The 16603-nt window shown below is 40.1% G+C and overlaps 1 protein-coding gene across 1 annotated transcript; it reads right to left on the minus strand.

Annotated features, from left to right (window-relative positions):
* Window positions 1–398: 398 nt before the first annotated feature.
* Window positions 399–12927, minus strand: plcd4a (phospholipase C, delta 4a). The gene is made up of 16 exons (XM_084416734.1): window positions 12919–12927; window positions 11450–11503; window positions 10578–10736; window positions 8115–8343; window positions 7720–7849; window positions 7330–7561; window positions 6908–7109; window positions 6602–6746; window positions 5729–5881; window positions 4793–4960; window positions 2308–2464; window positions 2110–2226; window positions 1309–1487; window positions 1095–1227; window positions 629–778; window positions 399–538 (listed from the first exon to the last, which is right to left on the minus strand). Exons 2-16 carry the CDS (start codon window positions 11487–11489, stop codon window positions 447–449), a joined length of 2286 nt encoding a protein of 761 aa, XP_084272860.1. The 5' UTR covers window positions 11490–11503; window positions 12919–12927; the 3' UTR covers window positions 399–446.
* Between the last annotated feature and the right edge of the window lie 3676 nt (window positions 12928–16603).

Raw genomic sequence — 16603 nt, forward strand, 5'->3', positions numbered from 1 at the left:
TGTACGCGAAAAAAGTGAAGGAAAAACCTTTCCGTTTTTAGTACATCGTTGTCGTGTAGCGTATCCTAAATTTTAGTCCTTGAAACAAACCAAAATAAGCTTCATTATCTTGTTGTTTTTCTTTTGATTTCGAGGTTAAAATACAACCTGGACATGTATCTCATTGAAGTTGAACTTAGACATAGAAAATCACTCAAATCTTAATAACAAATCTTTAAAGTAAATAAAATAACTATAAAATTATTTGGCGTATAAATGAACTAAATCTATAGCAACACAACTTTTCCTTAAAAGTGTGAATTTTAATACATTTTTTTAAATTGTATTCATTATGATGTCAGCATTCTGCAAACAAGTGTTGACTGGGAAGACTTGAAATTGTTGCATTTTTCTCTTCTTTTGTGCACGTGTCAATGTAAGACAGCATTAAATTCAGTCTCTTTGCTTTACGTTAGTTTAGTTATCCGCGTGTGAACAAAAAGCGAGGAAGGAGGTATGCTGGTGCCGTCCTTAGACAGGAGATGGATGTGACGATATCCTACAAGGGAGAACAAAACGTGCTTATTTAGGATTAACAGCAGCTCCACGGAGGATATTTTTTGATGCATTTGGTGGAATGGGGATGTACCTGGTTGAATACAGGTGAAAGGGAGAGTGAACTGTCCCACAAAGTCGTTCTTTGATGTTTTATCATAGTCCTCCACGACAAACCGAACCAGCGCCAACTCAGGGGCGTGAACGGTGAACTGAAGCATGTCGTACCATACCGGGTTGAAACCTGCAGAGACAAATAGGTTGTTGACATGAAAATTTCAAGCATTAACAGTGCACAACATGCTGTTCTACTGTTCACCTACACTTTTTCAAAATTTTCTATAATTATTATATAAATAATAACTTATATTTAAATAAGCTAAAATAATATATACCATAGTGACCATAGTTTTACACAGTAGATCTTAGTGCATATCCATTGAACCATTAGCTCAAAAACAAGATTTGTTTAGTCTTTTGAACGCAACAAGATCTCTGTTTTAACTGCGTCTAGACTTTCTCTGTCTAGACTTAACTCCGTCCTATACATTTTAACTGACCGTTGTTGTCAATGTATCTGGTTTCCTGCTTAGCTTGGTCCAGCTGTATGCCATGAATTTCCACCCGAACGAGGGGATCAACAATTGAGCCCTCCTTGATGTTTACCTTGGGAAGCTGTTGGCCACTGATGACCTGGAATGAACAGACAATGCAAGTTTAACATATACACACGTTATCTAAGACCAGCACATGCACAGAAATGTAGGTTTCTACCTGTATAGACAGGCTAAGCGGATTATAACCATCTCGGTTTTGGGGGGTTTCTGGGTCAAACCTCTCGTCAATGTTGCGCATGAACGCTGGTTTCAGTACGTAGCCACAATGCCCGTTCTGACTGAATAAGCCATCGTTTAGATCCATCTCAACCCCTGCGGTCTGAAAGTTCAGAGCAACTGAGAAGAGAAGAGAAGAGAAGAGAAGAGAAGAGAAGAGAAGAGAAGAGAAGAGAAGAGAAGAGAAGAGAAGGCTACACTTAGCAATAAAATATTTATTATTCCGTAGTAAAAGATCCTGCATAAAACATTTCCTAGTAGAACATTTTCCATTTTCATGGATAAAGCATGACAATTTAAGCTGTTATACTAGTGATGACTTGGCTAGTTACTCTAACTAGCAATACGCATCAACTGAATATTCTATATTAAACCATCCTATGATTGTCTTGATTGGTCTCCCAGCCTGGTCAGGTTGGTGGTGTTCAGCTGGTCTCCTAGTTGACCAGCTGATAAGTGCCTAAAATTTCTATAAAACCATCAAACTATGCTAACCTAACCAGCTTGATTGCTAGCTAAAATCAGCACACCACTTGGTTAAAGCTAAGCTGGTTAAATCTGTATTTTCAAAAGACTTGTAAGACTAATTCCTAGTACATAACAAGTTTGACCCAACAACTAGATATTAATCACATCTGCATTGTGCTAATAGACAGTTGAGCAATGTTCATCAATAGAGAATATTCAAAAAATATTCGATGAAAGCTCTCAAGAAACATATATTAGTCTCAGGTAGGCTTACCAATTTGGCACCCTGCGTTCCACATGTCCTGTGGGTTGAAGTTGGATGAGTCAGTTCTCAAGCCACTGGGGTAAACCCGGCTCAACTGATGAGCGTTATGGAGAACAAACTCCGCTCCTGTAGCACAGAGACAAAGTAAGACAATACAATTCTAAAAAAATAAAATAATTAATGAGCTGTTATATATGTTTCTTTTACCTGCCTCCCTTATGTGTTTCCGGGCCTTAGACTCCGTGAAGGAGGAGATCTCGTAAAACTTGGAGTGTATTCGTGAATGTTTAAAGCTGCTAAAGTGGACACTCTTGCAGTAAACCACACAGTCGGACAGCTCTTTAGACAGACGCTGCTTGGATTTCTAGACGGTACAAAAACAGTCCTTCAGTTCAGTTTGACAGTTCCACATTCATTTCATTTTCTTAGCTTTAGGTGGTTTTCTGGTTTTCCACGGATCAGGCTTATCTTTTTTGATATTTTAAAGGGGTTGCAGGCACTTGTCAGCTGTTCAGGCCTTTGAGGCAAGCTTGCCAGCTAACCCAGCTGAACACCAGCTTAAGCCATTTAAAGGGTTAGTTCACCCTAAAATGACAATTCTGTCATTAATTACTCATCAATTACTCATGTCGCTCCAAACCCGTAAGACCTTCATTCATCTTCGGAACACAAATTAAGATATTTTTGACAAAATCCAAGAGCTTTCTGACTGCAACGTTATTACCACTATCAAGGCCCAGAAAGGTAGTCAAGACTTTGTTAAAATAGTCCATGTGACTACAGTGGTTCAACCTTAATGTTATGAAGTGACCAGAATACTTTTTGTGTGCAAAAAGATTAAAATAACTACTTCATTCAACAATTTCTTCCGTTCCGTGTCAGTTTCCAACGCTACGTTCTGACGTAGAACCCGGAAGCACTGCACTGTGTTTACAACGTAAACAGCATAGGAGACTGACGCAGATGAGAAGAAATTGAGGGGGCCAGAAAGCTCTCGGACAACCGTCAAATCAAAAACCAATAGGAGTGCCGAACTTGATGCAATTAGTCAACAACAAACCACTACCTTGCTCTACATCGTCTTCGTTTTTTTCCAGTTTTCTTTTCAAGAGAAGCCATGATCAAAATTAATGCTGCAGATTGTTTTTGTTTGCTAGCCACCATTTCAATCCCTCATGTAATGCAGCTCACGTCACTGAACGTCATGGATTGGTGATGTAAAACCCCGGATGAGTATTCTTGCGTGCGTCCATTTTTAATGCATCTTGATTGCCGTACATTCTGACTTTAATGACAACTGAGATCCCACAGTGTGACATCGCTTACAGCGGGGATCATGTTCGTTCAGTCTGACAAGCAACAGCGTAAAGGTTATAAAGGCTATTATAAATCCTACAATATGCACCTGTCTTTACTAAGAACTCAAAATAACTAATTTTGTCAGTCATAACTGCTTTTAACTAGCCCAACAGCATCTAAAACCTTTCGACATGGCTGTGGTGTTTTGAGAAGTCAACTAGCTAAAATGCTAACGGCATGCATTCAATTCTGCTAATTCAACACAGGACTACTTAGACAATGTCATGACAGACGGCCCATGTGTAATAAGGGCCGGTATCCACCTGGCTTCATCTTACACTACCATTTGTTGGGTTTGTCTTTGCTAACCTGCTGTGCCATCTTAACATGATATTCAACTTGCCTAGGGTGGCGTAGCCTTGATCTGGGCTGGTAACCAAAAGTTGTAGGTTCAAAGCCAGCAAGGGTTAATTCTTTGAAATTGTACCCTTGAGCAAGATACTTCCAGAGGGACTATCCCTATAGGAAGGGTTCTGTAAGTCACTTGGGATAAATGTGCCATTTAAATAATTATTAGTAATTAGCCTAAATCAGTTATCCGACAAGACTCAGTCTGTATGTTAAACATAACATGACAAAATGTTCCAGTTGACAAGTCAACAAGTTGACTATCTCTGGAGAAACCAAGATGGGTGATCCCTGACTGCAGCTATAACCAGAGTTCAAAGAATCAAGTGTCGCATGGTAACATCAGTGCCAGCAAGTGCACATGGCCACCTATCAGATGGCATAAGACCACAGAAGATACGCCGTTTCTGTCTTATCTATCTGCGACTTTCTCTCTTGCATTTTCTTGTTTGTTTGTGTACTTCCTTCCCAAGATTGCATCATTCTAAACCCATTCAACTTTTATTAGTCCTTTATGTAATCAGCTCGTTTTCAGGGCCACTGTGCAACTCTTGTCAGTCAGAATATTTTGCTACCTTCAACATTAGACAAGCTGGTCTACATTAGGTAAACTGCTTACAGCCCAGAACAGAAAAGTGGAATTTCCATGGATGATCCAAACGAAGGAGTGTGTTCAACAGGTGTTACATAAGTAGATTCGAATCTTGTGGTTAAAATCTAGGCAGACTGAAACTCTTGCTTGAGGACTCTGATGAAGACCTGATAAACTACCAGTGAGACAAGTTCGACGGTCAATATTTTACAATCCATTGGCACATGAAGTAGCCAAAGAAATTGTACTCTAGATATGGCCCATTATTTTTAACATTATTTCTTTTTGATAGTTCATGTATCTACTTTTGATTGGGTTCAAACTTACGACTTTTCTGTTACCAGCTCGGATCTTTGCCCACTTGGCTAATATGATTTGAAAGTATCACTGTACCTTGCCTCTGTGTCGTATGCTGTCAGTGCGATGATGGTCATCATCAATTTCAGCGGTCTCCTCTTCGTCGCTCACCTCTCCTGTCAAAGGGTCATCCACCACCCCATTCATGCAATCCTCTAATCCACCTATCTTCTTTCCTTTCAACAGAATCTTCCCTTTCAGATCCTATACACACACAAATATGGAGAGGGTACACTTTCATCAGCAACAATCTGAAAACTCTTTAACAGTGAACAAATTGACACACAAACTAGAAATTAGTACTAGAAGCTAGGCTAGGCCTTAGGCTGACTAGTGGTTGGTCAAATAGCAATGTATCTCTTTTAAAGGAATCAATTAATTTGGACCTAAACTAGTAAGAGCTTAGTCAAGCTTCACCAGGAAGACCATGATGTTCAGTTAAGTGCTGCTAGTGGCTAACAGCTAGATAGTCTTGATATGCTTCTGGTTATACCCTGCTAAAAATGACGATGGTGGTGTGCAGGTATCCCCACCAGGCTTCTTAACTAGAAAGAATCAATCAGTCAAATAGTTTTACCAGAGAAACTTGACAAGCAAGGTAATTCATGTTAGTCTGAGCTTTTTTTCAGCATGGTCGTATGCGTTTGTGGGGGGTGGGGGGTGGTGGGGGGGGGGGGGGGTATTGTTGTTTGCTTTAATAATTAAGTGTGGCTGGGTTGCATGGACATAGATCATTTGGCTGCCACCCCAGGTAAACAGCCGGAGAAAGTGAATGTATCATGGAGAGGTCACTCCACTCTGAACTCTGATACACACGTCTGCTTGTGGGGTGGAAACTTCAAGATCTTTGCCGAGGACACTTCAAAATGAATGACTAGTGCTAGAAATTTACTGCCACTTAAGCAGTCCAATTAAGTGGACTTGTTAAGTACTTGTTTAACTGACCACATGCATCCATGCTCTCCGGCTCACCTCGGGGGATGGGAGGCTGATAGGAATCTTTCCATCTAAAGTGCTTTTCAGCAGCTTGTCTCCCAGGATCTGGGTGAGGTGTTGGGCCATGACTTTCTGCTGCTCTACACTGCAGTGGTTCTCAATGGACAGGATGACAGGGTACTGCGATGCCTGAGGAGGGGAGAGTGTGTGAATAAGTGATGGAGTGTAATGGAACACTCGACAGAAAACAACGGCTAACGTACTGCCAGGCAGGGGTCGACTGCCCTAGATCACATTACACACAAACAGAAGGGCATGGTGCCCTGGCCCCAGTCTGTCACACACACAAAAATGCAAGCAAGTACAGTACTCTAACCTGGTTTAAAAAGATTAAAGATGAAGAGATAAAGAAAGAAGCCAAGAGGTTTATAAAAAGTATTAAGATAATACCACATTTATATTTGGTATTTCTATCAATACCATCCCCTTACCAAAAAAAGTACTGTGGCACCATATTTTAATGATAGAATCAGATGGTTAAACTATGGTATTTAAAAATATACCATAGTACTAATGCTAATACCTTGGTTTTATTTGAAGAACCTTCAATCTCCCTGGTATATAAATCAAATTACCATGGCATTACCATCACTATACCATGATACAGTGGGTTTTTTTTTTTTTGTTAAAAAGTACCATGTTAATGACATGCTGTTTGCATTATTATACCAAGGTATTCCTTGATGTACATTAGAAAATCATGTAAATACCATAATATTTGAATATCATATTTGAAAGTACTGTGGTATTACCATCTGATAGCATCACTATACCATGGTACCACCACAGTTCTTTTTTGTTAGGAACTCGCAGCTGTGAAAGAGTGAATGAACATAGTTTGTGACATACTTTGAAGGCATAGTTGCTCAGCACAGTGACAACATCCTTGAAGAAGATCTTGGAGGTCAACGTGTGTCCATGGTAGACGATTGGTTCTCCATTTGGTCCGTCCCAGCAGTCCACTTCTACACATCGACAGCCACGTTTCAGTGCTCTGAAACAGTCATACAAGTTCATATTTATGAATATAAGAAGAATTGCTCAATCTGTATATGTTATACCAGATAAATGTTCATACTAACATGGAAAAGCCTGCGGATGGTGCGTTTTATGGGTTAGGAAATGTCTACTTGATAGGTTTTTGAAAACGTGTACCGTATATAGCCTTCCACGCTGCTATGTCCTCTGATTTGGTCCTCCAGAAGGTATGTGTTATGAGAAGATGAAATGAAGTAATGGCAGAGAGGCTGAGTCATGTCCTGGGACAGTTCTACCATGGTAGGGTTGAAGATGGAGCCCTCTAATGAGCTCAGGTACATCAGGAAACCATCAAATGTCATTGCTTGCAACATTTTTGCTGGAGTTAAGAAGAACACAAAATGCAGCATTACGATACCTGGAACTAAAAGTTTGAGTTTGAAAGTTAAAGATTTTGGGACAAGAGGCCAAACCACCAAAGATGACCTGAACAGATCAATGGCAAGTGGAAAGTAAAATACAAACAACATAAGCTTTGAAGAAACTTCAGCAAGAAAAGTACAACTCCATTAGCTATGCTTCATCACAAAATTAATTACCTGTGTCTGAAGGTTCATAGCGTTCAATGAGATTGAGTGCATACTGCTGAACTCCATCCTCGTGAAGCTGCTCCTCCCGCAGGAAATCTTTCAGATCTTGGAGCGTTAGCTTCTGCCCATCACTTGAATATTCCTGAAACACTCGCAGGACGTCTTCACGCTGAGTCAGCATCTTATAGAACAGCACAAACTCATCGTCTTCAAGAGTACCTGACTGAGACTTGTCCGCCATCTGTAGAACAAGAGAAGCTCTAAAATGTACAAATACAAACAACTGGCTGGAAATTGATCACTAAATAATGATGCAAGTGTGTCAAGTGTCAAAACCATCATTGAACTGAAGCTACATCAAGCAGTGTAACCATAGGCTGGCCATGAAAGTGCAGTTACCGTAAAGAGACGGAGAGCATGATGCTCATTCATGTCCACGTTCATCATCTTCAGCAGATCTCTGATCTCCTTAAAGTTCATCTGCCCATCTCTGTTTTTGTCTGCTTTTTTGAACCAATCACATATCCATCTGGAAACAGCATCAAGGGAAAACCAAAGTGCTGACACATGATTTACCAAAGTAGGACATGTTCCTATCAACTAATCTGATTTCAGGGACTTGGACTTCAATCCAGGTAAATTAAGAATCTTGAGGACATCAGAAGTGCTGCTGTCCCAGTGTATTTAAGTGTCTTTTTAATGCCATTTAGCCTGTGTGAAACCTTTGTGTGTGTGTGTAAGATGGACAGAGAGCGGAATGATAGACAGATAGATAAAGTCACAGTAAAGGATACTGGTCTAGTTTCTCTCTCTGCCCCATGTTCTCCAGGTTATCGATGAGTTTGCGTATCCCATTTATCCATGATCGTGCCTCCTCTGCTGATTCGGCCACTAGGTCCAAATTGCCCCGTCGTCCACGAAACACAAGGGTGAAGCAGCGGTCAGGTGGGAACTCGTCAGCAATGCTAAGCAGAACCTCAGATTGATGCCCTTCCCGCACGGCCTCCACATCACCCACAGAAACTATATACACACATAAACAATAGCTATCTAAATATAGGGACAAATCCTTAGAGTTAGAGTCAAGACCAGACCATTCTTCTGACCCATCAAGGCCCAGACCCAGACCAATGCCACATTAACGTGGTCTCGAGAGATGTCAGTACCAAAAAAAACAAGATCAAAACTTTGACTCTCAGCCAAACCCTACACCTTGTCTAGACTCTAGACTGAGCAAGAGGTACCCAATCCTGCTCCTGGAGGGCCAATATCCTACAGAGTTTAGTTCAAACCTTAATTAATCACACCTGAACCAGGTATTTCCAGGTATCACCAGGTTAATCAAGGTATTTGCAATAACTAGAAACAACAGGTGTTTTGGAGCAATTCACAGTTAAACCCTAAGGCTGAATCCGAAATCGCGGCCTATACCCTCAAAAACGGCATTATTTTGTATTATTTTATTCATTTGTAGTGCTGTCAGAAACCATAGTAGAGATTATGGAGTGCATTTATTCTATCCCACATTGCACCGCAATAACAAGTATACAGCCGATGTCTGAATTCGCTCACTTGTTTTCATTCACTCCTTCAAGTGAACTGTATTAGTGGACTAACATAGGGAATAGTTATTGAGGGTTTAGGGGGCGATTTCGGATTTGGCCTAACATTGACCCTCCAGGGACAAAAGTGAACAACCCTGGTCTAGAGGTTCTGAAATCACTGTGTACTGTATGAAGCTGTTTATATTTCTGTCTAGGGTGATGGTATACTTGTTCTAGGCTTGCTATAGAAACACAGGAAGAATCAATCCATGTACTCTTGGTGCGTTCAAGTCATCTCGTATAGATCGTATTTACGAGTTGAATGCACATGAACGCCACCACAATGTCGTAAATACCAGTGGGGAGCTCGGGATTTTCTTTAAGCCCCGATCTGTACGAGTTGGGGGCGTGTCAGTGAGAAACATGGCGGAATCAATGAATGCAACGTCTGTAGTTGAGCAAAGTGATAGTACAATATAGGCCTATCACAATACTTACAGGTATTGCAGTGACATTGTAAGGCTTTTTCATTTATAACAAAGTAAGCTCTCTGCACAAAATATGATATAGCCTACTTGTAATATAACAATTATATGTATATACTAATTATATAATGATACAGTTAATTTACATTGGCCTCATAAGTTAATTAAAAACATAAAAAGAAAAACACACCCGATGCGCATTCTTTGTTCTTCATTTTCTATAAGCAGAGTTAACAAAACTTGCTATATTTTCGTGTTATTCATTAAAAGAAGGTACACCACCATCTTGCTCCGACGAAACTGACTTGAACGCACCTCACGTCGTCAACACGACTTCCCACCTCGTACGTACGAAATTCCCAGGAGGACTTGAACGCACCATCTCACCATTGTGACCTTAATTAGACACTTAACTTTAGGTTTCTCCTATTGCAGGGGTGTCCAATCCTGCTCCTGGAGGGCCACCTTTCAGCAGAGTTCTACTCCAGCCCCAATTAAACACACCTAAACCAGTGTAAGGAATTATAGTCTGCTCCGATCCAACTTCCACTCCAATATATACATTTAAATATGCTCCCTCCCTAAAAAGAGCTTATTTATCATCGAGACAATTTCTTCCGATCTCAGTAATATGTAAATAGTATCACCGGAGTGATATATTATCACTTATAGTGTGGGAGCGGCAGCGGTAAAAAAAAGAGAACCATCCTGAACACAGGGATTTCAAACAATCTTATCACCTTAACATTTGGCTGTTCTTATTTGAAATAATATCGAAGATGTGGGAACAGAAGGCTATCACTTTCATTGTTATCCTCAATTTACATTTAAGGCAGAACTTCATTTACATTACGAGTGGTAAACTGTATCAGGATAAAAGATTTGGATGTTCTGGGTTCCTTCTGACGCCGGTGAACCCAAGGTGCTTCGTGTACCTTGCCACTGCTATGCTGTAATAAACTTTTTAAACATTAAATAAACGTTTTAACATTCAATAAAAAAATGTGAGATCTTTGACGTCCACATAATTTTTTCTTACACCAGCTAATCAAGGTCTTCAGAGTCACTACTTCCAGCCAGATGTGTTGGAGCTACCCCCTGCAAAAAGGTGGCCTTCAAGGAGGAGGATTGGACCCCTGCCTATGAGATTTTAATTGTAATACATCTATTGCTTTGGATAAATGACTAATAATTACAGATTGTGGATTTCAGCCTTGTTAGCACTTACAGGTGGAGTGGGCATTTCCAGCTTTCTTGCTCTTGTACCAGATAGTCATGCAGTCTTCTTGTAGCCGGAAATAACGCTGCTTTTTCCATGTGCGAGACTTAATTTTTCTCATCACTGTGCCGACGATCATGGACTTCAGGTTGTCATCAGCCTGGATACCTGAGGAGCAAGACCGTACGGGAGACAAAGAGGGCGAGGAGGGGTCAGACGACAGGTAATGCACCTGACCCAGATTCACAGTACATCATGAAAACAAAATACACTAAAACACCCGTCTCTCATGACCAGATAATGAATCCTCGTTTTGTACATTTGATGGGTTTTGGCATACATCTTAGCAGTCCTTGTAACTTGGTGTCGCTAGCACCACTTTATTTCCACTTTGCAACAACATGTCAACTACCAGTCATTAGAGTATTAGTAGACTGTCTACTTAAAATCACTTTATTTTGATGCTACCCCAACAAGCATTCTACTGACTATAAGTACATTTGAAAGTATGTCAACTTATTCTACTAAACTTAACCTAACAGTCTACCAATACTCTAATGAGAGTTAGTTGACATGTAGTTACAAATGAATGAGAGTTATTTGACATGTAGTTGCAAAGCTACTTATAGTTATTAGAATGTCTGAAGAGGACTATCGAAAACCCTATAATCTACAAGTTGAGCTACTGGAACTATTTAGACTTGTCTTTAATACTTTGCATTTTATATGCAAAACGAGAAACAATCAAGCCCTTTTATCAAGCTTTCCTAACCCAACGTTTGTGGAGGCATCTGAAGACAAGATCTACCAAAACTCAATATATCACCTCATATCACCTCAATAGCCCCCCCACCCCCCCACATTTTTTGATGTAAACTTACGTAGGCTCCTTTCAGTAGAAGCCATCTGTCGTTGTGTCATTTTGTAGACGTCTCCTGTTTTTGAATAGAGAGAGAGAAGACATTAATTGTCTCACTGACATAAGCAGAGAAAATAATATTAAAATGAATCACACAGTTCATTAAAAATAACATTTAAGCCTTTAAATATAATGCATTAGAGGCTGGCACATTAAAGAAAATCTTGATTTTATCAGTAACATTGCAATTAAAAAAAATAAAAGTAACAAACCATTGACCATAATTTTATGAACATAAATGTGAAATATTTAGAATACAATTTTTAAATAAACTGAACCGCATCAGTCATGCCCAGTAATAACCCTTAATATTAACTCTAAGGACTCTAAGGTTTGGTCTGTTCCTACATTTGACAACCTTTTCACTGCTTTTGTTTTAAACAAACACACATGCACACCCTCAAACAAGTGTAAATGGCTGTTGTTAGTGAAAATCCCATGGACGTCTGGCTTTAATACAGGGATCAGCGCTAGAGCTGTTGCCTCAGATGCTTCAGTGTTTGCACGGATCTGTTCTTTGTGAAAGCATCTCACACTTGCCCTTAAATACTGCACAGTCATGCAAAATCAAACAAAAACACACAAAGAGAGGATGACGATTGAGGAAACTGAGGTCACTATTAATGAAATGTAATTAATTTGTATTAACAAAATTCTGTTTATGTTAGTGCTGTCAAATCGATTAATCACGATTAATCACATCTAACATGTTTTTTATACACGCACACATATACATGTATTTACAAACGTATATGTTAGATGCGATTAATCGCGATTAATCGATTTGACAGCACTAGTTTATGTTAATCTTAAAACAAAAACAAAAAGACCACAAGCTTGCCACGTGAGCATTTAAAGACGTTGTTGCCATGAAGATTCAGGTTTCACACGAAGCAACGGTCAGTCGCCTTAAACATGGCAGACAAACATTGCTGTTAAGATGTTAACAAAAACATGCTCAACTCATGCATATTTCTCCATTCTCCAGATTCTTTCAAATAATTTGTTGTTAATTGCTCTTACAATTAACAACTAAGACTTTTTATAACACCAAAATTATATATTGAGATTGCATGACAACAACAACAGTGTCAATAGTATGTTCACTATATTGTGCAAAAATGAGTGAAAACATATTGATAACTGCAAAGTAATACTTTTAAATGCATTTTATTTTGATTTAAATTCTTTGTTTTTATTAAAAATAAAACAATTTAAATATAAATAAAACCACTCTATAAAAGTTTTAAATAGCCTAATTTATCATTTGTATAAATATAAAAAAATAAAAATGAAGCGATTTAACTAACAGCAGGACAAAACAAGCAACAGGTATGAAGAGTATCTGTACAGGTATCCTGACATGAACTTTCATAATAAACTATTTATGTATTACAGTTTTTAATATCGCAGGCTTGAAGGTCCACTTACCCTCTGTGGGCTCATAGTCGGATCTGTATTTGAGCTTTGAAGAGGAGCCGGACTCAGGAGAAGCCGGTGTAATGTGGCCCCCGTTGCAACAGAGCCGGACTGACTGTCCACATCTCACCACAGCTGATCGTACCACAACACGCCTCCCTCTGACGCACAACCACACACCCACAGATCCACACAAGCACACGGGCCGTTATCCACAAAATACACTTTCTTTCTCCTTTGGGAGTCAAAATATCTCTTGTCCTCCTCCCTCCTCTCCGGCTGCTTTGTCTTGTGTCTCTCTGTCCCTCTGTTCAGATAAAACGTGGGTATGTCAGTTTTGTGGACGAAACACAATACTGCGTATTGCGTAATTGGAGTGTTGCGTTCCTGCGGTGTGACAACCTAAAGGTTTTATCGCCACAGAATATGTGTGATGTGACAATAGCTGTGAAATTGAGCACTTTTCTAACTAATCCTGAGTGAATTCAAATAAATAACACCCCAAATTACCGATTGGCTCTTATTGAAACTGTTTGTACATCATGTAGAACAGAGGTTTTTTGCATTTTATAAAGTTGCTATGTGGTTGCTATGAGGTCCGAGTCAAAATTGCTATGCTGTTGCCATTCTGGGTGGTTTTTAATCACAATGTTTGGGAGTTGCTGCACAATTTTAATTTGAATGGTATTGTAGCATTTGCTAAGTGTTTTGTAGTTCGTTGCCATGAGGTTTTTAGGTGTTTGCTTACTGGAACAAGTCAAAAGAGCCACAAGGCTGCTATGTTGTTGCTGTTCGGAGTGGTTTTTGGTATGTTGCTAACATAGGTAGACACGTCGGCAGGCCCACCATCTTGAAATGGACAGTGTGTCATCACTCACAGTAAGAATCAATAATGCCACAATATTGTGCAGCTTCTGGTTGTGAGACTGCTGAAATTTAAATTCCCAAAGAAATAGGATAACCTTTCATAGGTGAGAATGTGCTGGTTTGTGTTTTTTTATGTAGGTAATAACTCAGTATTAGAGGTTTTTAAACTACGGTAACTTTTTAATGTTGTATTGTGTTAGTTTAGCAAAATCGTCTGCTGAAGACTATATCATATATAGATAATCATACATGCATCTGACTATGGTTGCAGACTCTGTCAACTTACTTCTGAATGTTCACAGACCAGCTTTGACCGTTCCAATATGGTGGATGGCTTACATAAAGTGACCCGTAGAAACAGCCACTAACGAGGCATCTATGTATATATATACATATCTATGGTTGCTAACATGTTCTGAATGCTTTGTAGCATGTTGGTATATAGCCACTAGGGTGTTCTGGATGGATACTATCACGTTACTATGTGGCTGCTATGTGGTCCTTCTCGCCCCTCTCTGAGCGGGAGTGGAACCAGTATCTCCGGCATGGGAGCCGCAGACTCTAGTGTCAGTCGCTATTGCGCCTCTTTAAGATCGGGGGAGTGAGGTTTACCTGCACAGCTCTCACTAGCTGGCCTTCGTTAAACTCACCCCCCTTAACTTTATTCCTATCTGGGTCACGGCACCAATGTAACCCCTCCGGTCCTACTAGCCCCACTTTAAGTGGTACTCGAACCGGTGTCTCAGGCATGAGAGACAGGTGCGCTAATAAGGACGCCCAAGTTAAAAGTACAAATCCTGATGTATAAGGTGTTATGGCTGGATACTAGTACCCTGGAAATCCTGAGTTCTGGCGAGAGCACAAGTTGAATTTGCTCAGCGAGTTACTCTGGTGTCGAGTAATGATGCTCATTAAATATGCCCCTCGATCTGAGCTGCACCAATCACATCGGGTTATCTGATATAGGCGGGCCAGAGGCGAGCTAAACAGATGACGACAGCGCTGTGACGTCAAAGTCATTAGTAAACATTGCAAGATGGCTATGGATGAACACCAGTTGTTTGAAACGGCTTTGGCCGCTATAATGACGTTTTTGCTGTTTTGCCGACCGGATACCATAAGAGTATAATCTACCAGTTAGCTCCGCTGGTAGCTAAGCGTATGGGGTTTATTGTTGTGATTGGTCGTAGTGTTATCCAATTGTGTGCAGTGAGATTTTCAAATGCACGCTTGGTGCCGCCCCTCGAGCTGGGCGATTTTCATTAGTCGACGCCAGACCATTAATCTTTTAGATTTAGGTCTGGATTTCCAGGCTAGGATACTAGCACATTACTCTGTGGTTACTTGGCGTTGCTGCAAAGTGACTTTTTTAAATGCGTTTTAATATGTTGCTAAGTGTTGCTATAAGGTTTCTAGCCATTTGCTTCCTGGACCAAGTCATAAGAGCCACAATGCGAGGGTGTTGTAGCTATGTTGTTGATAAGATGTTCTAAGTTGTTTTAACAAGTTGCTATGTGGTTTCTAGGGTGCTATTCTTCTGTTTGCTTACTAAGCCGAATCGAAACAGCCACAATGCTACGTTGTTTCTGTTCAGCTAGGAAGGTATTTTGAATGGTTTTTAGCATGTTGCTATTTAGTTGCAACTAAATAATGTCCTGGGGTCTATACCATGAAGCCGGTTTTGGTGGCTAGCCAGGTATGTTTCAGTTTAGTTTGCGCCAACCCTGGGTTTTAGGCACCATGAAAGTGGTTTGGCTTTTAGCAGTGTTCAGTGGCTTTTACCTGCGCTAGTTAAAAGTACAAAACAGTATGAGAAATAGTAATAGTGACACTAGCCTAAGTAAACAGCACCAAAATTTCACCCAAATGACTGATTTGGGTTTGGACAGATTGGTCAGTAGGAACTATTACCATATTACATTGTGCAGTAACTGTATAAAAAGCGTTCCCTCTAAGAGTTATGAAGGAGCATTACTTCAGTATACACAAATGATCAAAAAAGCAACCAAATGTTCATAAAATATTCAAATGCCTTCACGGCATGTTGACAGCCGTATATCGGACCGCGCCGTCCAGAAATATGCGTATCAGGGAGTTTAACGCGTGTTTGTAGAGCACAGCTCAAGAGTCTATTGTCTACGCTTGACTTCCCTCACTGGGGCCCTTTTAACGGAGCCCCCAGATCATCGGATCAAGTTACTTAAGTAGGCATTCAACATTTAACAACTCCGTTAAACTGTGTTTAGACAGAAAGAGGATCGAGAGCGAAAAAAAAAAAAACGTTTTAGGCCATTTTAGACCAAACATCTCGAATTCGAAATAAACACATTTGGAATACTTTATTCCTATCAAGGGGTCTCGCCGGTCGATTTCGGTTGTACTTGGCTTCATCCCCTATTCGGAATACTACTTCTCTGTCCCTTCCTCGTGTGTCTGTTCATGAATAAAACAACTGAGCTCAATGTCTGAGCTCAGCTTACACACACACAGCGCTGGCATCTTTAAAAGGGGGTCCCTGCCTACTGGCTATTTCATCGAGCCAAAGGCTGGAGGCTCTTCCAGACTCCTATACTAACACACACACACACACACGGTCGAACACTTTCCATCACAGACATCCCCTCCATGAAACTCTCACCTTGGGTTTAACGGCGTATCAGTTCGTTCATTACACAAAGGTGATTAGCAACTAAACTCAACTGACTGTTCGGTTGATATGACGCTTGTAACTGCATGGGATTTTATTTCACTGTTTATGGAAAATGGCTCATATGCATTTCTGCATGGTGAAAAATGGAATAAAACTGACCTGGTAACAGTACTTTTATAA

Source organism: Rutilus rutilus (genome assembly GCF_951802725.1).
Source record: "Rutilus rutilus genome assembly, chromosome: 8".
Taxonomy (NCBI): domain Eukaryota; kingdom Metazoa; phylum Chordata; class Actinopteri; order Cypriniformes; family Leuciscidae; genus Rutilus; species Rutilus rutilus.

Coding starts and splice junctions, on each gene's coding strand:
- plcd4a (XM_084416734.1), bottom strand. CDS start 11,489: ATGACACAACGACAGATGGCTTCTACTGAAAGGAGCCTAC. Junction 10,737..11,449: donor TTCTACTGAAAGGAGCCTAC/GTAAGTTTACAT, acceptor CTTGCTCCTCAG/GTATCCAGGCTGATGACAAC. Junction 2,465..4,792: donor GCATACGACACAGAGGCAAG/GTACAGTGATAC, acceptor TGTACCGTCTAG/AAATCCAAGCAGCGTCTGTC.